The sequence below is a fragment of the Aotus nancymaae genome, unplaced genomic scaffold, assembly GCF_030222135.1.
Source record: "Aotus nancymaae isolate 86718 unplaced genomic scaffold, 86718_ANA_hifiasm-v0.15.2.pri h1tg000008l, whole genome shotgun sequence".
Taxonomy (NCBI): Eukaryota; Metazoa; Chordata; class Mammalia; order Primates; family Aotidae; genus Aotus; species Aotus nancymaae.
This window is the reverse complement of record NW_026988419.1, coordinates 61,414,529-61,439,723: the sequence shown is the minus strand read 5'-3', so window position 1 is coordinate 61,439,723 and position 25,195 is coordinate 61,414,529. Positions and strand designations below refer to the sequence as shown.

The window sequence follows — 25,195 nt, the reverse complement described above, 5'->3', positions numbered from 1 at the left end:
GTGGTGTTTCAAAAACATAGGTGCAGGGAAGAGACCCTCATGGTGGCTGGTGCTGGCCCTCCCTCCAAGGAGATGCAATGTGCCCACACTCAGAGCTCTGAAAGGCATCATGGGGGCAGGCAGTGCCTACATGACATACCTATTTGTCAAGTAGTGACTGCAGAACAAGAGGGACAATTCATGCAGTAGATACATTTTGGAGAAGAAGGGCCACTGTTGAGTGGACATAAACCTGGAATACTAGGTTACAGAATTCACAGCAAAGGATATAATAGATGAACAAGATAATTCAGCTGGAATGTTACATATTAAAAGTGAATGCTGGCTGGATGCAATGGCTCACGCCTGTAATCCCAGCACCTTGGGAGGCTGAGATGGGCATATCACTTGAGGTCAGGAGTTCAAGACCAGCCTGACCAACATGGTGAACCCCCCGTATCTACTAAAAATACAAAAATTAGCCAGGCGTAATGGTGGGTGCCTGTAATCCCAGCTACTCAAGAGGCTGTTGGAGGAGAATCGCTTGAACCCAGGAGGCAGAGGTTGCAGTGAGCTGTGACAGAAAGACTCTGTCTCAAAAAAAAAAAAAAAAGTGAATGTTTTTTCTGTAGTTCTCAACAACTACAGATTTAGCATAGAGCCCATCTAATATATCTGCCGGATGGCTAATTCAGTTTACAGTTTACTTTTGGGACAATACTGCAAGTACCAACAGCAGGATAATGATGCCTTCCAATGATGATGTGCACTTAAGGAAAGACACATGTCCATTTTAGAAACTTCGTTTCTGGGAGCATTTCATTCTGGGAGTATTTCATTCTACTTCTTTGGGTTGTTTGGACTCTAACAATTTCTTCTGTGTGGTCTTTATTTTATTGAGTTTAGTGGATAGCTTTGTGCCTGCAACAGTAATACTCTAATTGCAATAAATCAAATTCACTTCACTTAGAATGCACCAGAGAAAACTTAATCAAAAAAGCATAAAATCTTACTTTCTTTGTATTAAGTAAAATTTCAGATTGTGTTTAATATGATACTCACAGGAAGAAGTCCAGTTGTTTGCACTGATGAGGAGGAAAAGCTGTCTTTTACACCTTACTTAATTAAATGTACCTGACCAATGCACTGCAGTGCTCCCTTTTCTAAGGCAAACCAGACAATCTCCAATTAGAATGTGCCCAGTTTCCACATAAGAATCATCTTCTGGAAGTTGAGTGTCCTTGTCACAGACAGCATTCACACAGAAGACCACCCTAACTTTCTCTTTGAATTGGAATCAAGTGCTGCTATCTGCTGAATGGAAATTAAAAGTGCATTTAGGGTGCTATTTCAAAAGTGTCCATTATTAACTCTGTCTCCTTAGAAAACAAAGTTTCTAAGTCAAGCATATTTTTAGTTTTGCATAATGTAGTAAGTTTATCTTCATTGATTTGGGACTTTATGATGATTTTCCAAAACATTCAGAATTATACAATTTAATGTGGTTTATGAAAATATCCAATTATCTACAAGTCTCTAAATTTTTTTTTTAGATGGAGTCTTGCTCTGTTGCCCTGGCTTGAGTGTGATGGCATGTCTCCACTAACCACAACCTCTGCCTCCCAGGTTCAAGCAATTCTCCTGCCTCAGCCTCCAGAGTAGCTGGGATTACAGGTGCGCACCACCACACCCAGTTAATTTTTTTATTTTCAGTAGAGACACGGTTTCACCATGTTGGCCAGGCTAGTCTTGAACTCCTACTCAGTTGGCCTCCCAAAGTGCTGGGAATATAGGCATGAGCCACCACACCCAGCCGTCTCTAAATTTTCTAACTAAAAATGAAGTCAATCTCTGGAGTGGCTGTTAAATGATAGGGGAAAGAGAAATTCAATTCCAGGGCCTATAAAAGGCCATCTGCGGATGGTGAATGTTTTAGTGTTCTCCCTATCAGTGCCTTTCATAATGCTTGGTACACAGTAGGCACTCAAAAAATACATGTTCAGTAAATGAACAATCATACAGTAGGTAGCTTTGAATTTTTTCTCAGAAGGTCTAGGTGCCTCATACAAAAATGAGTGATATATGGCAGAGGAGAACACGAAGGATTTTAATCAAACAGAAAAAACTGGAATAAGGAAAGATACAATTCAAAAAAATAACTTTGGAGGTGGTAAAATAGCCATTGGTAAATCCATGGATTTGGTTTCACATAGACAGACTTACAGCACAGTGAATGATAAACAGTTGTACAATTTAACGTGATGAAAATTTATCTTTCAACTTATCTTTTTGCATCAAGAGTCTCAATGTTAGTTGAGTCAAATATTAAAAGTTGTTAATAATATTTATTATTCAGATTTTTACCTTATACTACAAAAACTGCGTACTATCTGATATTGCTTGGATAACCACAGTCTAACACTGAAACACAGCGCCTTTTAAAAATATTTCTAGATCACTGCCCAGGAAATGTGTTGGAGCACAAGAAAACACTGGATATGGTGGCCTGCTCTGAACTGGAAACTGTAGATTTCAGACACCAGTTATCAACATTACTCTGCCCTAGAGTTCCCCTACCCACTGCTCCTTTTTCTTCCTGTGCTGCCTGCTGGTCCTTGCAGCCCTTGCTGCTGCTGAGCCTGTTCCCCTACGACCGGCTTGGCTACAACCAGATACGGGGTCAGCCTCCACTCTGAGTTTGGCCAACCTTCTTCCTATACCATTCTTTTGGGTTCACCATCACATTAACATCCTACTCCATTCCAGTAGTTGGAACGAACACAGAGCTCGGCATGATGCAACAACCTGTAGTTGTAGCGGCTGCCAAAGCAATGAGAGTTGGCTTGTCTCAGGGTAACACCAAGTTTATTTTGGTTTGAGGCAGGCCCTGGAGTGGCAAAACAACTGGAAACATCTTGAAGCCATCATCCTTAGCTGGTGCAAACTACATTAGAGAACAGCAGGAGTTTTAGAAAGAACTATATGAAACTCAGCCAATTATATTTTCACAATTGTTTGATTCTGTATCCAAACTCATTTAAAAAAAAAAAAAACACATACACACTTACCACATCGAATTTTTGCTTTGGAAGTGATCTTGCTCTGTCACCCAGGCTAGAGTACAGCGGCGCAATCATAGCTCAATGCAGTCTGGAACTGCTAGGTTCAAGAAATCCTCTCACTTCAGCCCCTGGAGTAGTTGGGATTACAGGCGCGAGCCACCATGCCTGGCTCACTATTTTGGATTTTAATTTTGGACTCAAAATGTAAGCATGTTGATGTTAGTCTTTGGCTGGTTTAAAACATTCCTTTGAAGACAATATGCCTGAGAGCTAATTTAGGCACAAACTGTTTCTAAAGGCTCTTTTATATTTCCACCCTTACACAATTATACCATTGAGGAGAAAGAGCCCAGGAATAAGACCCCAAACCATGCCACAAAAGTGGCATGATAAAGAAACTACTGCTGTTTAATGGGTGCAGGGTTTCCTTTTAGGGTGATAAAAATGTTTTGGAACTAGATAGAGGTGGTGATCACACACTGTGGATGTACTGACTGCCACTGAATTACACTTTAAAATGGTTAGTTGCAGGATATGGGAACTTCAACATGAAAAAGGTTTTTAAAAACGGAAAGAAAAAAGAAACTAACACCATTCTCTCTGCTACCACAGAGCACCAAAATCAAGGAATTTGACTTTACTGCAGCCATTAACACCAGCACTGATGCCACTTCTGTATCAGGAACTTGACCTGGCAATCACGAGAGATCCTCTGACAGCCAAATGATACAAAAGGCAAAACTCATGCCAGCATATGGGCAACTGCACAGAACTTGTGCTTCATGTTGCTGAGTGCAGATGTTTCTAATTGCCAACCGAAGTTACTGTCTGCCTCCCATCAGCTAAAGGGACTTGGGGAAGTGAGGCTCATGACATAGAGGTTCACTAAAATATAGAAAGGCCATTCAAAAGATTGTGGGCTTCCACAAAAATGATAAGTATTCATTGCAACCCCCTAGCCTTCTGTGGATGCCAAGTGTTTGATTAAGTTCTAAGAGAAAGGAGATCTTGGCACACTTTACCTTCCAGAGGATGCAGGCAAATTGGCTTTGCTAAAGCACCCAATGTCTGCTTATGATCATTATACTCTAATCAATACTTCCCAGGTCTCCAGAATTAGGGCAGTCATTTGTTGTTAAATTAGCTGTATATTTCTCCCAGACATCATATTCTCATGAAGGATGATTATCCACTGACCCATTTAGTCATAGAACTATGTTATCCAAGAGAGGACCCAGTGATGCCACCGTTGGAGGTATCCACAAAATTAAATGGTTTCATATTTATAATAGTACAGAGTTTTATGGTCATATAAAGTACATATAAAATCTGGCTCATGGAGTTTGGGAAGAATAGTGACTGGACTGCAGAAATTAGAGCATCTACCAGGTTTTGAGGAAGGGGAGCTGTGGAGGTGGTAGTTAAGGAACATCAGCATGCTGACCTTTTCAAACAGCTGGTAAATGTCTTTCCATATATCTTGCCCCTATGTTGATCAGAGAGAAGAAAAGTAGGTGAATTTATTTCCCAATAATTAATATTAGCAAAAATGGGGCAAAGATGAAAATGAAAATCTAAAGAAACCCAATCAGCAGAGCTTTCATGAGCTCAGTGCCCTGACGCAAGATTTACAGAGAGGCCAGGTACCGTGGTTCATACCTGCAAACCCAACATTTTGGGAGGCCAAGGCGAGAGGATCACTTGCGCTTAGGAGTTTGAGAACAGCCTGGTCAACATGGTGAAACCCTGTCTCTAACTAAGAATACAAAATTAGCCAGGCATGGTGGTGGGCACCTGTAGTCCCAGCTACTTGGAGGATAAGGCAGGAGAATTGCTTGACCCTAGCAGGCGGAGGTTGCAGTGAGCCTAGATCGTACCACTACACTCTGGCCTGGGCAACAGAGCAAGACTCTCTCTCAAAAGAAAAAAAAAAGTACAGTGTAGACCAATCCTGGGCAGTCTAGTTAGCTCCATCCACACACCTTTAAGCTCAGAGGCTCCTGAACACAAGCATGTCGTACCCAGAGGCCTCCAGTGTCCTTGACTGTTCACAGTGGAATGGAAGGAGGCATTATGGTATTTGGTTCTATCTCTTGTGCCTCCTGTTGACTGGATATGGGCTGGGGTAAGAAGCCAAGGAGAGTAACATAGGTGTGTCAGTAACTAAATGGGGCAACTAAGCCCTGTGCCTCCTTCTTAAAAGAGGGGAGTCTATAAAGGGGAAAGTTTTCTCTGAGAGGCTCAGGAATGTTAAGCCTGGCATCTACAAATATATCTTTGAGGCTGAGATCTTGAACCTTTTACTTGCTTAATAAGCCATTTACTGCCTGCCATTTGGAAGATGAGTAAGAAAAGGGCATCACAAATCAATGCCCTCATGATACTTGGTTAAGAACATACTTAATACAACGCTACAAAATAATCTCAAAACTAGAAAAGGAATCTGGCCACACCATATTGTGGCACAAGACAATAACACTCACGCAGCCCTGGAGTGGGCCAGTGAATTTTTACTGCTGACCCTTCCAAGTGAAGTAAAACTACTGGTAGTCTAAATGATGAGGGCTAGACGAGAGGGCAAGGTCAGGTTCATGGCAGCATGACGTTGCACTGGGCATACTGCCATTTATTCAATTATGGAGACCAAATCAAAGACCAAGTGACTAAGGTGAAACTATGTTATTTAGCTATCTCTAGTCCTCAGTAAAACTCCAGAAGCCATGATTTTTCCAAACTGGAGACTCAAAGGGTGAAATGTACTAGCAATGAACATTGGAAAAGGAAAATATTCTAAAAAAAATTTGTAAGTTATCAAAAAAAAAAAAAAAGGAAATAGTTGGGCTTAAGTCTAACGAAATATGCACAGGATCTGTAAGCTGAAAACTACAAAACACCAATGAAAGAAATCAAAGGCAACTACGTAAATTAAGATATATACTATGTTTGGCTGGGTACGGTGACTCACGCCTGTAAATCCCAGCACTTTGGGAGGCCAAGGCAGGTGGATTACTTGAGGTGGCGAAATCCCGTCTCTACTAAAAATAGAAAAATTACTCAGATGTGATGATGCTCACCTGTAATCCCAGCTACTAGGGAGGTTGAGGCAGGAGAATTGCTTGAACCTGGGAGGCGGAGGTTGCAGTGAACTGAGATCATGCCACTGAACTCCAGCCTGGGCGATAGAGCAAGACTCTTACCCGACAACTCACAAAGCAGATATACACCATGTTCATAAATTGAAAGGCTCATTATTGTTAAATGCTCCTCAAATTGGTCTAGAGATCTAACACATCACAATCCACATCTCAGCAGAATTTTTTTAGATATTGATGTTAATATCATTGCCCATCAGTAGTGACAGGAGCATCCACCTTAACAGCCAAATTATAAACGGAATCTCCTTCACTAAACCATCAGCAGTCATCCATACAGAACATTCATGTGTTGGATTATGCTAAATAACTACAGTCATCTGCTAAACTAATGCAAAACATTAATAATGAAGTTTTACCGAGGCCTTCCATTCACAGGCATAAGAGGTCTTACCAACTGACTTTGATGTTACCTGCCTGGATCTAACCCTGGAGACTAGATACACATCGGCATTCACCAGAGAAAATCACTTGGACCTTACTCTAAGGGGCTACTATGTCCTATCTACCTCCTACCACTGCTGTAAAGTGTCAGAGCTTTCAGTCTTGAGTCCATGCTTCCCACTGCCAGAGATTTCACTTACTGCCTGAAGCAGACAATGTTAGTGAAGCTCTCATCAACCACTCGTTTGCTGTCATCTTCCATGACCCTCCCCATGAAATGGATACAAAGAGAAGCATTACACATGGGTATCACTTCCTTGCATTAGCAAATTTTCAGGATTTCCACTAGTTACATGTTCACTGGTTAAGATCCCTAAATTCAGATTTCACAAAGATGAATTAACCAATGGGATTTGGATCTCGAGGTCACGGACACACCCATCAAGTACTCTGGACATCAGGGATGGATTCTTCTTATCCTTTTTAAGTACTGTAAGAATCAGATTACCAGCTCTGTCTCTCCATCTGCTCTGCAACTGGTCTTATCTTTCCAGTTGGCCCTTTGAACTGCTAATAGCAGTTTATCTCACAACCTTTAGTCCTTTGCTACTCAAAATGTGGCTCACAGACCAGCAGCATTAATAACACCAGGAAATTTGTTAGAAATTCAGAATCTCAGGTCCCACTCCAGACCTGCAGAATTAGATTCTGCATTTTCTCAAGATCTCCATATGATTTGTATCATATTCAAGTTTGACAAGCATTGCGTACAAAGATTTAACCTACTTTCCCATTGGCCAAGTGAGTTCTCCTTATCAAGAGCAACAATCAAGATCAGCTATGCACCACAGCAAATGAGGCATCATCTGATGGCTTTCCTAATTAGTGGTTGTTCCTATTTGTTGCTTCTGTTGATCAATGACAGTTTGCATTAAGATGAAAGGGAACTTTTTCATCAAATGAAGATTTGCCATGCCAAAGCAGGAAAGGCAATGGTTTACCAAACAAAAAAATCCTAGGCCCTTTTATAAGCCTAATAATGTTTACCCAAACACAAAAACATCAGATGTTTCTTTCCTCTATGTTCCAAAATACCAGGCCAGAGTTAGAAAGGGGAATGCATAGGCAGGTAACTTTTTGTAACACCTTGCAAATGGTGACGCCTGGGACATATTACTCAACAAATTTTCCATGGCAGGGCCATGGGTCCAACCCCATACACAATTCCAGTAGGTCTTAACATTTGCCACTACACAGGTTTATTGTAACATCCAATAAGGGCTTATGTAAGTGAGTTAAGCACTTGTAATTACAACTATCCCCCTGCCCCAATTGAATTTCCTATCTCCATTGATGTGATCATATGGTTTTTCTCCTTTAATCTGCAGAAAAATAAATTACATAGATTTTTTAGACATTAAAACATCCTCATGTTTCTGGGAAATATTCTCCTTTTGCTCATGATACAAATTATTTTTTGGGTAGCGGTTTAAACAGCATCAATGGAGCACAGATACAAATATTTTTATACATTGCTACATTCAATGTGCCAGTATTTCATTGGCAATTTTTCCATCTATGTTCATAAATAAGACTAGTTTTTCATTGTCTTTGCTCAAGTGTAGCTTTGAGATTTTACTAACTTTATGAAAGGGGTTGGGTACCTTTCTCTCATTTCAAAGCTTCTCTAAGATAGGAACTGTCAGTTTCTTGATGTTTTGGTAACATTCATCTTTCAAAAATTGTCTTTTGGCGAGGTGGAATTGTGATTACTGATTCCATTTCCTTGGTAGTTACTGAATTAAATTGTCAAAATTTTAGATAGATCTTATACTGTTTTCCTAGAAATATATCTATTTCCTCTCCACTTACAAAATCTTTGTTATAAAGTTAATGGAATTCTTATGATTATTTTAAATCTCTTTTTTAAAAAAAATCTAAACACTGTTTATTTGGGTCTTTTCCTTTCCTGACCAGAGGTTTATCTGAAGGGTCCCTTCTGCTTCAGCCTGCAAAGCCTCCATTAAGGGATACCCACCAGCTGATTGCTGCCACAGCTGCGGCTTTACCTACTCCAGCTAACCCAGTGGGTGTGTGTTAGTCTATTCCCACACTGGTATGAAGAACTGCCCGAGACAGGGTAATTTGTAATGAAAAGAGGATTGACTTACAGTTCTGCATGGCTTAGGAAGCCTCAGGAAACTTACAATCATGGTGGAAGGCACCTCTTCACAGGGCAGCAGGAAGAATGAACGCTGGAGGAACTACCAAACACTTATAAAACCATCAGATTTCATGAGAACTCACTATCACGAGAACAGCACGGGGGAAATCACCCCCATGATCCAATTACTTTCATTTGGTCTCTCCCTTAACATGTGGAGATTATAATTCAAGATGAGATTTGTGCAGGAGACAGAAAGCCTAACCACTATCAGCATGCTTGCTTGCTTACTTATATTTTAAACTTTAAAATAAACCTGTAATTTTAGCAGTACTGTTTTGCTACTCCTCTAACGTTCTCTCGTTTTTGTATTTCATCCTTTTGCTAGTTTTGTACTGGTTACTACTCAGAGTTTCTTTGTTGTACTGACTTATTTTTAAGATATCATTTTTGCGAATGGAGACAAGAAATGTTATTAAGTTCATTATTCCTTATGTATTTACTGAGCATACACTTGTTATAGGAGGCAGAAAGAATTTAGGTAGACAGGGTAAAGCAAGTCACCAGCAAAACTTTCCTTTTAACAAAAAGCAGCTCGAAAACAGATCCCCTTTTAACCTCATGCAGTTCAAAGAAATAACTTCTCTTCTAAAAACAAGCAGCCCCAAAGAGCAGACAGTAAAACAAAGATAAGGCACCCTGGACACAGAAGCAGAGAATCGGGTGGGTAAGTCTCCTGGGTAATCACCAAACTTCACGTTTATACAATGGGCCCCAGTAAAACAGTGGGCCTTAATAAGCACTTCCTTTCCCTTTAGGTGCACTAAGATAGGGAAGCTAAAAACAGACTGCGGGGGATGCCTGCAGCTACAAGATGATGTATGGGAACAGACACAGAAACTCTCCCTCCCACATAGGCAGGACAAAGAAATACAGACTAAGAGTCAGCCTATGTGGTCAGGGAAGGGGATAAGAGTTCATAAAAACCTCTGCTCTGTACAGATAGCACACCCGGTGCCAACTAAATCTTCTACGGGCCCTACGAGGATAAGACATCCCCTCTTCATGAGCCTCCTCCTCACTAGCCAATTTATAAAAACTCTTGACATTTTTACTACAACTTTGGCAACCTGCTCAGGAACCCTCTTTATAACAGAGAGCTGTTCTTTCCTTTTGCCTATTAAACTCCTGCTCCAAACTCACTGTATGTGTCCGCAACCTCGATATCCTTGGTGGTGAGACCAAGAACCTTGGTATTTACCCCAGATAACGAGGCTGCTTCACAATTACAGATGCCTCCCACATACTAGGCATGATGGAGATACCGAGAGTAAAGAGGTGAAAAGAAGTAGTTCATAGTAAACCAGTTGTTTTTATACTGTAATATAGACAAATATTTTTCTCTCTCTCTCCCATCCTATTTTATAGTTATATAATCATATGAGCTCCATTTTTGGAGTAGTGTTTTAGACAAACGATTTCATACCATACTGTATTTCCATGTAACACTGTAACTGTAGAACTGTATATTAAGTATTTTCATACAGTACTATAACTGTTACATTCTGAATCCCATAATGAGAAACATCTAAGTACAAAACCATGGCAAGAATACTGTGGTTTCTTATATTTGAGTCAAATTTAAAAATGTCCTGGCCTCATAAACTGTTTCCAAAAAAAACCTTCTCAGAATTTGTTAACTTATAAGTAGATGGCAACATTTCAATCAAAACAACCAAATTTCTGATATTATCTGTGAGGAATGTGGGAAGTATACTTCCATTCTCAAAAAATAACCCTTGAATGAACACAACTCTCACATGGAAATTTATTTTACTGGGGTGAAACTGTATATTTTTGCTAAATAATTTCTAATTTAACAAAGTAAAAGATAGCTGTCACAATTCCCAATATAAACAACAGCTTTTCCAAGTCAACCAAAAAGAGTAGAGTTTTTACATTTAAAAACTGACAATCTTGTCTTTTGCTATTAAAAACCTATGGTTAGCAATCGCTAAAGAACTGTGGGGACTCTAGAAAGGGGGGTGGTGGTGGTACATATGTTCAATTCTTTTTTCCAAACATGTCAATAGAACAGAAGGCGCAGTAGTTTATGAATGCCAGAACTAAGCGAACTAGTGGTGTGTGTGTTCTTTTTTTTAACATGCAAAAAATTCTTCACACAGTATTAATTATATTATTTTTAAAATGCATTGGGTTTGACTGTAGGAAAATTAATTATTGGGGCCAGAAATTAATCAGACATGATTAAAAGTTCCTTCAGCAAAAGTCATGCCGGCAAACTACCTAACTCAACCCTGATTACCCATATGTAGAAACTTCACACTTATACCACAATTAAAGACATAAACTGAAATTGGTTGGCTGATTTTTGGCTTCCTCTGATTAACCATTCACAGAGCAACAGTGGGACCTTAACACTAATAGTTTCCCCAGCTCTTTACCTCTGGAGTTCTGTCACAGAACTTTTTAGCTTCAATAATGAAGGGAAATTGTGGTACCTATATCCCATCAGTTAGAAATAGGACAGGAATTTATCTTTGACTATAGGAGTTTAGTTCTGACATTCAACTGGTACAAGCAGAGGGTAATAATCCTGGTTAAATTAGGAATTTTTTAAAATAATTATACTGTGGAAGGTTATTCAAATTTCAAATTTATTTACAATGTTTGAAAATCACACAACAGAAGATCTTCATTTATGCAACAAGTCATCTGTGGTATGTATGGATAATAAAAATCTAAGGTTAGTCAAACATACAAAATCTACCTCTTGCTTTCTCCATTAGAATATACACATTGGAAATCTAAGTTCCAAACAGTTCCTCTACTGAAGATAGTGAAATTTAGTGCAAGCCCCTTAACTACCAATTTTTACAAAATATTGAGCCTTGATGGTGGAAGAGGATTCTATTTAAAAGAGATGATTATATTTTTAAAAGGCCCAACTGACTCAATTTATTTTCAAAATAAGAGTTGATCCATGTTTTCAGTTTATTGCCATACAGAAAACATTTTATAAAATAATATGGTAAACTTCCACTTCAACATATTCATGTAAAAATATCACAGTACAAGAAAGTGATCACAATTAAGCATGAAGACATCAAAAGCCAGCCAGTGTTTTAACTACAGCGAAGCATATTCTTGCTGTTCCTTCCTAGAAAACGCTGGTACACTCATTAACTGCCCAGGTTACAAAAATCACTTTGTGTCCACTTCTTGTCCTTCAATATATTTTCATAACTACACTGTGTCACATTAATGCTGGTGGACAAAATAGCTCCTATAAAATCTAAAAACCTTTCAGGTAGCACAATGATTTAAAAGCAACGAGGAGAAAGCTCTCCCAGAATATTTTTGTATGTAATTTTCTGTCCATTACCACAATAACAGAGTAAAAAGCTGTTATACTTTAAAAAGAAGCTAAAGGAAAATAACTTCATTTTTCCTTTAAAACATCATTTCTCAGCTGTTAAATAGACAAAGTTTTAATCTTCTTGGGGGAGAAAAATACTGCATAAGTAAAAAACATCAAATGTTGTAAAAACGTTTCATTTAGGAAACAAGTAAATACTTTGATTCAGAAGATTTTAAAACATTTCATCATTATAAGAAAAGTGTAATTTAAAGCTAAAAAATTGTAATACATCGAACTAATATAAATTACTCATTAACATGTCCTATTGTTTTTCACAAAATCCATAATTAAGGAATAGTGGGTTAGGTGAGATATTTTTCCCAACATTTGGTCAGGGTAGCTAAGAAGCTGTGGGCAAATGGTACCTCCTCTAAGTCAGGATCTTGGCCTCTTAAATGAGCACACTGGACTAACTGCCCATTCACATCCCTCTAATCCACACATTTATACACAATTGTTCATCTATAATCCTTCAAAGGATGAAATGTTTCAACTCAATGTATTTTCCATACAAAGCTCCCCCATTTAAGTAGAAAAGCTCTTCTTTAAATTTTGGAATTTTTACTTTAAAATGTTATTTCCAATGTATTTTCCTGCCACCTTAAAAGATGTTGAGGTGTAACTAACAACACAGTCTCTAAATGACACAGTCTCCTGGACTTGCCAGCTGATGACAGGATCTGCCAGCTCAGGCTCTGCTCCAATTCTGAGCAACTCTGTGCCACACTGAGTGAGAAAGAGAATGATACCGCCTACGCTGTATCGCTTTGTTTCAAAGACAAATAGAGTTATACTATATCAAAGTATTTGTAAAGTACAAATTACCACACGAATGCAAAGGACTGCTGTAACAAACCTAAGCAGACTTTTCCCTGATAACAAAAATCTGGATAGTTTTCGAAAATGTATGTTGTTTATCAAGACTTGTGCAATAGGCCAGGTGTGGTGACTCACGCCTGTAATCCCAGCACTCTCGGGGACCCAGGCAGGAGGATTTCTTGAGCTCAGGAGTTCAACACTAGCCTGGGAACATACTAAGAACTCATCTCTACAAGAAATTAAAAAATTAGCTGTGTGTGGTAGTGTACAACTGTAGTTCCAGCTACATGGGAGGCCGAGGTGGGAGGATTACTTGAGTCCAGAAGATTAGGCTGCAGTGAGCCCTATCATACCACTGCACTCCAGCCTGGGCAAAAGAGCAAGACCCTGTCTCAAAAAAAAAAAGAAAAAGAAAAAAAAAAAAGACACGTGCAATTATGGCACTGATGCTTTGGTTACCTGTCATTTTGTTCTTCTGCTTCTAATTGCACCAGGTGTGAGATTCAGTTTCTGTCTCCATGAGTCTATAAATCTGACTTTAAATAGATGGAAACCAAAACCTACAGATCTGTTACCTTAGCAAATGCTGTGTCATCACTATTCACTTTAAGATTGGTTCCCAATCTAGAGTAGGCATCAGACTCACCCAGGAAACATTTTAAAAACTGAGATTCCTAGGCTCTAGCCCTAGGGATTCTAATTCAGTACGTCTGGAGTAGGACACAGAAAAACTATTTTTTTCCAAAAGCTTTCAAGGTAACCTCAACAAGCGATCAGTTCAGTTTTGGAGACATACTGCTTTGCCCTCAATTTCTTTTCTATTTTAGAAGCTGCTAGTTTGTTTGTTTTCAGTATAAAAATTCTCCCTTGCATTAATCACAAGTACACTTAGAACAGAAGGCCCATGATTTTGGCATAGATCCACAGAGAGCTAGTGATTAAACTTCTTTACAATAAAATTTAAAAATGGTAAATCAACCTTAGAGCTAAGACAACACACACAGACTGCTGAATGGTGGCTGGTTCTGTTATCACAGGCAACTGTTTTCTGCTTTACTCGTAGTCAGCCACTGATAAACACGAAGACCATATTACAGCTGTCACTACCGAATAAAAGATGGCAGAACTCTTCTAAATAACAAGATGGCTAACCAGTTAATCACTATTATTTAAAAAATGTTTCTAGAAAACATAAATGAATATTATTTCTTTAAAAAAAAAAACTAGTTTCCCGTAGAAACCCGAAGATTTCCATACTTCTGAAGTCTACCATAAAGCGAGAAGTTGATCAAAACTATAGTTGTTTAAAAATATGTTCAATCAACTGTGAAAATATAAGTGTAAAATAGGTGCAATTTCATCCTTTAGGAGGCTTAATGGGCACAAATGGAATTCAGTTTCCATTTATTCTACTCAAACAGTTTTGTGAAAACAACAAATAAAGTATTTAGTATAATATAGTTCTGAACACCATACCTTCCAAATTTAATACAAAAACCATATTTGGATTTTCCGGATGTCCCAAGTGTTTCTAGGCACTGCGGAACGTGGTCATGTCTTTGGGTTCTCTGCTGGGGACGCACCAGTCATCAGCCTCGTGGTTTGTGTTGTAATGCTTCCACGCAGCTTTGTTATACACTGGGAGTCTTTCTATTGAGTCTGTTGACAGAGCCTGAAAAAAAACCTAAGACCTATTAAGTCTGGCATTTTTTAGAATTCATTATTTGAGAAAATAGAGAATGGTAAAAAGGTTACAACAAATTAAATAATATTCTATTAGTATCTTATTAATTTTTATACCATATAAATATACTTTTAAATGGTATGTATATTTGAAATGTGTTATTTATTAAATATATGGCACTGACTGATGTGCAGGTTGATTGAGCTTGCTGCTTACAGTTAATATCCCAGCCATCCTGGAGGGTGCTGAATTGAAATTTTACATTAAATATGACCCAGATCAGAGCTGGCTAACTGAAGAAGTTGGTTAAATGTAAAAGCATGCAAATAGATATATGTATCTTAATATATGTACATAAAGTTAATGAAATCTATTTTAATTCTTTCTTAGAAGAAATATTGTCTTTTTTTTCCCCCAGTATAATCACTGTGCTTTAAAAAACTCATCACAAGCCAGGCACGGTGGCTTATGCCTATAATCCCAGGGCTTTGAGAGGCTTACGCAGAAAGATTGCTTGAGGGTTGGAGACCAGCCTGGGCAACATAGCAAGATCCTGTCTCTACAAAAAAATAAAAATATCAGCTGGGCATGGTAGCACACAGGTGCAGTCCTAACTACTTGGGAGACTGAGAGAGGAGGATCACTTGAGCCCAGGGATTTAAGGCTGTAGTGATTTATGATTGTACCACTGCATTCCAGCCTGGCAACAAAGAAAGACATTGTCTCTATAAATAAATAAATAAAAATTTAAAAACTCATTATAACATTATCAATAAATATAAATCTATGTCTAAGGTGTCTTGGCTTTTGCATGAACATTTCTTGGTGCTGGGTTTGAAAACCTGTGTCTTCTCCAGCCTCCAGTTTCAGTCACTGTGCACAAGATTTCTGCATCATGCGTGATTGTTTCCGACATATTATTACCATTAATTCCTCGTTCTACTTCAGCTTCCCATAAGTCACTGGAACCCGAGATACACTACATTCCTTGTTATCTTCTTCAAGTTAGGATTTTTCAGTAGAATTTCCACCTCAGGCAAAAGGCATTTCCCAAGATGCAGAACATCCTGAACCAGAAAATCTCATTCTGATAATGCTAAGGTCTTCGATGTTGACAATTTTAATGATTCTCTAAGACTTCTTGTCTTCTATTTTCTCTAAGATAGAATTCAAAACCTTTCAAGTCCATACTCTCTCTAAATGTTACAGAATTTCTTGATCTATAGGCTAGATCAGGCTTGCCCAATCCATGGCCTATGGGCCTTGAATGAAGCTCAAAACATCTGTAAACTTTCTTAAAACATTAGGAGATTTTTTGCAATTGTTTTTCTCCTCATCAGGTATCATTAGTGTATTTTATGTGTGGCCCTAGACAGTTGTTCTTCCAATGTGGCCCAGGGAAGTCAAAAGATTGGACACCCCTGGGCTAGATCAAAATGTTACATTTCGTGATAAAAATATTACATTGGGCCAAGAGCGGTGGCTCATGCCTGTAATCCCAGCACTTCAGGAGGCCGAGGTGAGCAGATCACCTGAGGTCAGGAGTTCAAGAGCAGCCTGGCCAACATGGGGAAACCCCATCTCTACTAAAAATACCCAAATCAGTCAGGCACCTGTAATCCCAGCTGCTCGGGAGGCTGAAGCAGGAGAATCGCTTGAACCCAGAAGGCAAAGGTTGCAGCAAGCCGAGATTGCACCTTTGCACTCCAGACTGAGTGACAGAGCGAGACGCCATCTCGAAAAAAAAAAATTGCATTGATGTTGCCCTTTTTCCTCAAAGTTGACACGGTTAACAACAAAAAATACTATCTAGAAAGAACTTAGTCTTTTCAGATGTTTATTTTTTCCAATATAAATTCTTCAACATTTCCTGTAAAATAGATGCCATCTAGTGGCCAGAACAAGAAACTAGAGTCACTAAATCAGGCATATACAGCCACCAATTAGTCAACCAAAGGGAACAACGGAACCTAGCGTCTTTCCAACCATGTGAAATGTATGGTTCTCTCCTTAATGCACTGAACACTTCAGGCAAGAAGACTAAGTGCTTCTGCCTCCACCAGGTAAGCTATATGCTTACCAAGAGTCACTTGTGCTTCTTCCCAAATCTGTTTGTACAGTTCTATCTGTCATTATAATTAAAAAATTTATTACATAAGCAAAGAATAAAAAAGGGAATGTTTCTTTGAAAACTAAGATGCATGTTTTGGAAAGACTCATGAAGGAATGTCACATAAAACTTGCTGTCAAATCAGTCAGAAGGTATCTGTAAAGGACTGCAAAAAAGTCCAAAAAGAGTATGCACTTGTCTGTTTATTTGTTTACATAAACTAAAACCATGCATTGTAAGTACAGCTTTTGCAAAAAAGGCAAATGTGACACTCTAATCTGCAGACCCATACACAAAAAAAAAAGCCTTGGTAGTACAACAAATGTTTGGTGTATCAATGTTCATTCAGGTGTTTTATGTTAAAATTAAACTTGTATGATATATAACTTACGATTCTCCACTTTAACCCAATTTTTTCCCATTAATAACCAGAGTCCTGATCACTCCAGGATACAAATCTCTTTTCCCATAGTTGAGGAGATTATTTGAGAAAATGAGTGAGATACCAGGCAAAACAATCCGTAATTTTTTTTTCTATTTAAACAGCATGTGGTAGAGTTAAGTTTCATTACAGTTAAGTATGGGCATCTGTTCTTGTCATCAAAAGAAATATTAAATCAAGAAGACTATAGCTATTACCTTAATGTAGATAACTGCATCTGTCCCGTAACCCTCTAGGGAATATAGCTTCAGATCTCCTTGGAAGTATTGTGCGTAAAGACGTGATATGGGCAATCCATAACCAAAACCAGCCTGTTTGATGAGAAAAACAAAATTCTATTCAGAGAGCCACACACTGAAATACTTTTCTAATCAAGATACATGCCATTGAGTATCCTGGGGCTATCAGAGTCTGCATCTGAGAGATGCATTATATTTAATATAATTAATATTTAAGAATTAATAATGATTAAGCTGAGATTTAGTTGAGTACTACATCAGCTGACTTCCCTCTGGTCATTTAAAACTCTTTATTCTTTCTATAACATGACTTGTGGTTGGTCTGGAAAAAGCATATTGCTTTTCCTCGCCGCCTGCTCGATGGTATCCCAATACTGCTTCTGACAATATCATATAAAACATGTTATCTCTTTTAGGAGCAAGAATAGAAAATGCCTTGTTGCAGCCTAATAGATATATCTCATGACTTCATACCATAAATTTCCAGCCATGTCTCAGCCTGGAGACATCTACTTTCTTAATTAGAAAGTAGATCTACATAGATCTACTTTCTTAATTCTCACTGACAGGTCACCTTTCCATTTAAAAATCTTCAAAACATACCACCACTCCCACTACCCCACCCCACTGCCTTAGAAATCAAAACCCAAGCTCCTAAAAAGAGCTTTCCAGACCTGGTAATATCAGGTCTCTGCCTCCCACTTTCCAGTCCGGCAGAACTACACCTTAAACACATCATTCTGTGTCTGTTCATTTTGTTCCTCAAATCCAGAATGGCCTCTTTATCTGAATAAATCCTACCAATTCTTAAATAAAAACAAAACATCTGGATGAATGGGAAAATGGTTTTTATCACCAAGTCATATGTTTAATGACATGCCACATAGCATGCTGACTACAAGCTTGTGTGGACGCAAGAATCAGAGTGCTATTCACAAACCCAGGCTCCAGCTTTACCTAAGTCCACCAACTTTAACTTGACTTTTCTAACAGAGTCTCTGTTCGCCCACGCAAATGAACTGTCCCATTTCCACACCTCCCTGCCCTGAGAGGCTGACATGGATTATGTCACTGGGTTCCCATGCCCTCTGCTTACATCATGTCTTGGAGAACCCAGCAGGAGTTCAGAGGGAGTCAAGGCGGGGTATTCATTCCTCTGGTTCTTTCCTGAGGTTGCAGCCAGCAGGATAAAGGCTAAGTCCCTGGAGAGTAAGCAGCTACTCTGGAGCTTTCCCTTCCTCTGGGTTCTGCTAACTTTGCTTTCTCCTCATCCCTCTGATCCAAGATGGTGACAGCTTTGCTACTGCTAGGCCTGGGGTCCTGTGCTATCCTTACTTATACCTGTGTAATTAGTTTGTAAAAAGGCCTTCCTTCATAATTTGAGTGAGCTACCACTTTCCTACCGTGACTCTGACTGATACATTAACTGGTTTCAGAAGTGGCCCCGAGAAAACTGTATGAGCAGGTAGCTCAGGCTCCCACAATACCCGACCTGCTTTACTATGGCCTCTCTCTTGACCACATCTATGGGCTGACTCATAGGGCTTCCCCTATGACTAGTTAACAGGGAAAAAAAAAACAACATGGGCCTAGTCCACTGATGGACCTGCCCAGTGTGCTATCACCATCCAAAAGTAGGCTGCCGTTTTCCTACTATAATCCCTCTCGGGGTTGGAGGCCAGGCCTGAAAGACATGAGTGAAAGTAAACCTTTCCAGCCTGGGCAGTGGCAAAACAAGTGGCTGGCTGGTCAGGGACTTGGAAAGAACAAAACTAGGTAAAGGATGAGAAGGAGGTCTGAAAGAGAGATGTGTGGATGTTCCTCTCTGGACTTACAGTGTGAAGACAGCCTATCTGCGCAAAGACCCACCAGAATGCATCCACAGGGAGGAAGCCCTCAGTAACCAGGTGGACAAGAAAGCCACTCCTTTGTGCATCAGCTGGCCTTTCTCTAGCTACCCTACTGCCTGCTGACTGGGAACATCTACAAAGTTAGTCAGCAGGAAGCAGGCTCTGCAAGAAATCAGTAATAGTCTTACTTGTTAAGGGTGTGTAGATGTATGAGGGAGCCTGTTCCAGCTCATCTCCTATTTTCTTAAAATTCACATAAATTTTACATCCTAAAATAACAAACACTTACATGGCATTTACTATGAGCCAGGCACTATAAAGAGTATTTTTATATATGTCAACTCACTTAATCCTCACAATAACCCCATTTTTCTAGCTGGGGAAACTGTGGCATTCAGAGGTCAATAATTTTCCCAAGGCTGCACATCTGAGATGCAGCAGTAGCAGAAGTGGAACCAAACAGTTTGGATCCAGAGTCTGGACTAGCTCACTATGCCTCTCTATACAAAAATTCTACAATATTCATTTACTGCAAAAACAGCAGCTCCCTTCTCTCCCTCTACTTTTTTTTTTTTTTTTTGAAACGGAGTTTCGCTCTTGTTACCCAGGCTGGAGTGCAATGGCGCGATCTCGGCTCACCGCAACCTCCGCCTCCTGGGTTCAGGCAATTCTCCTGCCTCAGCCTCCTGAGTTGCTGGGATTACAGGCACGCGCCACCATGCCCAGCTAATTTTTTGTATTTTTAGTAGAGACGGGGTTTCACCATGTTGACCAGGATGGTCTCAATCTCTTGACCTCATGATCCACCCGCCTCGGCCTCCCAAAGTGCTGGGATTACAGGCTTGAGCCACGGCGCCCAGCTCTCCCTCTACTTTTTAAGGATAAAATTAGACTTGTGAAAAGATTCTCATGTTTATCATTTGATATTGTCTGCCCCTTGACATATGGATGCCAACTCCTAGAAGCCACGTATCTCAACTGGAGAAGGACATTAGTAGAGCAATCATTTCAACTATAGTACAGCTGTAGCCATAGAATTTGTGCTATGCATCAGGTAAAACTATCAGAACAAAGTCCTTCAGTAACTTCCTAGGAAGGGGTCTAAAATCGATCTATCTTATACTATATCCCATCATGTTACAGTATAACCCTACTGGAAATGTCAGAGAAGTTTCCAAGCCTAGAAGAATAGAGTTCTTCTAGAATTACTGACAAAATTTTGGCAACATACTTTTTGTGGGGGAGTTGGAACATAAAGACAAGGATGGAGTTAATTCAAAAGTTGAAATGATTACACCTGAAAATAGGTGGAACTAAGATTAATAAAAACACAATCAAAGCAATTATAATTTAAGCCTATTTCAGGTTGGTGATTCTAACAGATTAGAATTTTAGTCTTATTTTTCAGTCTAGGATATGAGATGATTCTAATTACAAATACTTGAGAAAAGAGTCAACACTAAAAAGTAATTCAGTGTTGACCAAATACTACTAATACCATTAATGTATTCCCCCATTAGAAATAATATGGTTAACCACATTTCAAAATATGGTTTTATACAGGAAAACTACTGCTATATTACCATCAAACTTTGTAACAGGAACTCCAAAACTCTGTCTTGTGCCCGTTTCAGTTGAAAAAAAAAGTATTCTAAGGTTGTTTAAATTTAGGGAAAGTGTTTGTTTCAAAGAGCTTCCTTCTTCCTCGTGGAGTACCATACATGATGGCTTAACTGGCTTATTTGGCAGCAAGAGCATGTGAAGGCAATAAACAGAAACACACTTCATTACTTCTTGATCACATACCAGGGGCACTGCACGGGAAGTCTCAACACGAGGTCTGGGTGCAGTTGAATACATGTAGTTGAAGAGTCTGTCAATTTTCCTCAAAGGAACACCACCTCCTCGATCACTCATCTAAGAAAAGAAAGGATCATATACTATCCCCAAACCCTCAAAACAGCAAAATATCAACACATACTCATACCATTTCAGTTTAGTTGCTCGTAGGAGAGAACTGCTTTTGAAAATGAATATAATACAATTCAAGTTGCCAATATAAGCATTTCTCTCACTGTTGAACCTAACCCAACTCCTCTAACATGTGAAATCTAATACATAAAGTCCATCATAATACTGCTGTGGCTTTGTATATTTCTGGGAGTCTCATTAACGGTACATTATAGTACAGAACTGGGCACAAGTTAACCCTATCTTGTACTGTAACTTTTGTTATTCCTTTCTGGTGGGCAGCATAGTGCCTAGAATCAAATTAAACATGCATGCCTGTAATCCCAGCACTTTGGGAGGCAGAGGCAAGTGGATCACTGGAGGTCAGGAGTTCAAGACCAGCCTGGCTGACACAGCAAAACCCCATCTCTACTAAAAATATAAATATTAGCCAGGTGTGGTGGCGCAGACCTGTAGTCCCAGCTTCTTGGGAGACTGAGACAGGAGAATTTCCTGAACCCAGGGGATGGAGGTCACAGTGAGCCACGATCACACCACTGGACTCCAGCCTGGGTGACAGAAAGAGACTCTGCCTCAAAAAAAAAAAAAAAAATTAAACATGCATGTACTAGCTGGGCATAGTGGCTCATGCTTGTAATCTCAGTCCTTTGGGAGACTGAGGCAATAGAATCACTTCAAGACAGGAGTTTGAGATCAGACTGCACAACACAGTAAGACCCCATTGCTACAAAAATGTTCTAAAACTAGCTAGGCATGGTGGCATACAATTGTAATTCCAACTACTTGGGAGGCTGAGGAAGGAGGATCACTTGAGCCCAGGAGGTGGAGGCTAGGGTGAGCTATGATTGCACCACTGCACTTCAGCCTGGCTGACAAAGTGAGTCCCTGTCCCAGGAAAGAAGGAAAGAAGGAAAGAAGGAAAGAGGGAAAGAGGGAAAGGAAGAAAAGAGGAAAGGAGGAAAGAAAGGCAGAAAGGCAGGCATATATTGGCTGCGTGTAGTGGCTCACATCTATAATCCCAACACTTTGGGAGGCCATAACGGGGATCACTTGGGCCCAGCAGTTCGAGATCAGCCTGGGCAATACAGTGAGACTCCGTCTCTACAAAAAAAATACTTTAAAATTAGCCAAGTGCGGTAGTGCATGCCTGTAATACTAACTACTTAAGAGGCTCAGGCAGGAGGATCACTTGAGTCCAGGAGTTTGAGGCTATAGTGAGCTATGATCTCACCACTGTACTCCGACCTGGGTGAAAGAGTAAGACCCTGCTTCCATTAAAAAAAAAGTGTATGTACCTTTCATACAACAATGTTACTTTCAGAAATTTATCCTAAGAAAATAAGCAGAAAAGCATGCAAAGCATTTTTGAGAACATCCATCACAGCTCTGTGTAAAATACCTAAAACTAAACAACCTAAATAGGAGATTAGTTAAGGAAATAAAACTACATTCTAAAATATTGTTAACCATTAGATATTATATAGAACTCTATACACTGGCATAAGAGATACTGTTAAGCAGCAAAAAAAAAAAAAAAAAGCAGCATTTACAATACTCTGTGTAATTTTCATTTTCAGGGAGAAGAAAACCAGAACCACTACATTGTATTTGCATCGACAAGCAATTTCATAGCCTAGAACCCCAGAAAACTTTTTGATGTGTTTGTAAGGTAAGTAGGTCTTTACATTGTTACATTATTTTTCAACTCAAGTAAACAGTACAGCAAATCAAATTTAGTAATTTATTTACGTATCATTTTTGTTATCCTTCACAGTTAACATGGACTTATTTTCCTAGCTACTATCCAGCTTATATTCTAATCTACTACAGCCATTTTCCTTTGTCACAGAATCTGAATTAATTTTACTGACTGTAACAATGTATTTGTCATATACAAACAAATCTGCTTTTAATTTATGTATAGAGAGATTAAAATAGTACTGAATAATATGTATTAAAAGTCAATAGGCTGAATGGCTTATAGTTGAGTTTTTATATATTAAAAAATCTTTACAATATGTATCTGTTCCTTTATAATGGTAATTACATAGATATTTTGATTTTTATAACTAAAAAATCTGCCTTGAAATACCATTTGAAGATTTGCCTCTAATACATCCAAAATTAAGTAATTACACTATTAAAGTATATAAGGACTTTATTAAGAACTTGTGGCTGGGTGTGATAGCTCACGCCGATAATCCCAGCACTTTGGGAGGCCAAGGGGGTAAATCACCTAAAGTCAGGAGTTCGAGACCAGCCTGGCCAACATGGCAAAACCTGTCTCTACTAAAAATTCAAAAATTAGCCAGGCATCGTGGTGCCTGTAATCTCAGCTACTCAGGAGGCTGAGGCAAGAGAATCTCTTGAATCCGGGAGGAGGTTGCAGTGAGTCAAGGTTGTACCACTGCACTCCAGCATGGGTGACAGAGCAAGACTCTGCTCAAGTGAAAAAAAAAACAACAACAAAACTTTTATGTATCATTATGCTTCAAACTGCCCTTGGCCCTTTAAAGCAATTTACTTTAGTAAGATGAATAAAGAGCTCTGGGTATTTTAGGAAATCCATCAATTTGTTAATTATTCATCCTTTAATGTTCTGCTGCACATTTGCTAGTAACATGAATAAAAAGTATGTGTATTCTATAAATACATGAAGGAAGTAAAGGACATATTAGAATAGATATTAAGATAAAAAGGTAGACTTGAGTAAATATTTCCTGGTTTTCTTTAACCTTTTGACCAGGGATACTGTAACAACAACCTGGCAAGTACGGAAGTCATTTCCAGCCACAGGATGCATGAAAAAATAAAAGGGGCTGAACAGACAGAACAGAGAGGATGTGAGAAATACCATCTTGCTAGGGGTAAAGAGGCAAACTAAGCCACAGGAATAGAGTTAGAAACTACAGTCAAAGTAGTACATTGCTTTGCAGCCAACAATACAATTAACTGAAGCCAGTGGATTTTAAAATAGGCGAAGGAGTTTCCAGAGGAGCAGTAAGAGATTATTGGAGGATCCAAGTTCTTCAGGAAACGGGAAGGAGGGAATAATGGGGGAGACAGACATTTAGTCTGTATATATTCAAGGCAAGAAGAATGGGACCTCTGACGACAAATGTATTGAAAGAGAGATGTCAATACTAGCAAGAAATCTTATTAAGATAATGAGATAAGTAATGTCAATAGGAAGGCCAAGGAAGAGCAGTCTGTCAATTATTTTAAAAGTTTTCTCTTCAGTGCACTAAATCACCACTTGTCAACGTCATGTAACCAAGAGCTACCATTCCTAACTTCCTGTTCCCAGTAATATTAGGCTCCCCAGGTTAATTCATGTGAATGCCAGGCCCAGACGAAATGAACCACTACTGACTAAGATGACAGTTCTGAAGCCAGGACATTCAACCAACCCTGCATTCATCCAGAGCTCCTAAAGTTTCTTAGCCAACAGTGTTTTCACTGTCAAGTTTATAAAATCATCAACAGTAATTTAATTTTTAATTTAAAAGACATGTATGCTGGGTGCAGCGGCTTGTGCCTGTAATCCCCCAGCACTTGGGGAGGAAGAGGAGGACAGATCACTTGAGTCAGGAGTTCAAGACCAGCCTGGCCAACACGGTGAAACTCCGTCTCTACTAAAAATGCAAAAATCAGCTGGGCATGGTGTCGCGTGCCTGTAATCCCGGCTACTTGGGAGGCTGAGACAGGAGAATCACTTGAATCCGGGAGAGAAAGGTCGCAGTGAGCCGAGATTCTGCCACTGCACTCCAGCCTGGGTGACAGAATGAGACTCTGTCTACAAAAACTACAAAAAAGACATGTGGCTATAACGCATAGGTTATTTACAGATTATATACTAAACACAGAATTGAAAGAGTAGCTAGGGCTGTAAGACAG

The 25,195-nt window shown here is 39.2% G+C and overlaps 1 protein-coding gene across 4 annotated transcripts in view; it reads right to left on the bottom strand.

The window, feature by feature from the left end:
* The window catches only part of PDK1 (pyruvate dehydrogenase kinase 1), a 116,548-nt gene that overhangs the window by 65,497 nt on the left and 25,856 nt on the right, over nt 1–25,195 (bottom strand). For 3 of the 4 annotated variants that reach the window (XR_010341477.1, XR_010341476.1, XR_010341478.1), the window contains exons 9-11: nt 21,134–21,244; nt 17,436–17,549; nt 14,479–14,674 (exon numbers count right to left, since the gene is read on the bottom strand). Coding sequence is in view for 1 of the 4 variants with exons in the window: in XM_021668978.2 (XP_021524653.2) it covers nt 14,534–14,674; nt 17,436–17,549; nt 21,134–21,244 (366 nt within the window). In the remaining 3 variants the exon portion in view is untranslated. Of the gene's footprint in view, nt 1–11,398; nt 14,675–17,435; nt 17,550–21,133; nt 21,245–25,195 lie in introns of those variants that run through there. The other variant, XM_021668978.2, reaches the window with a different exon arrangement.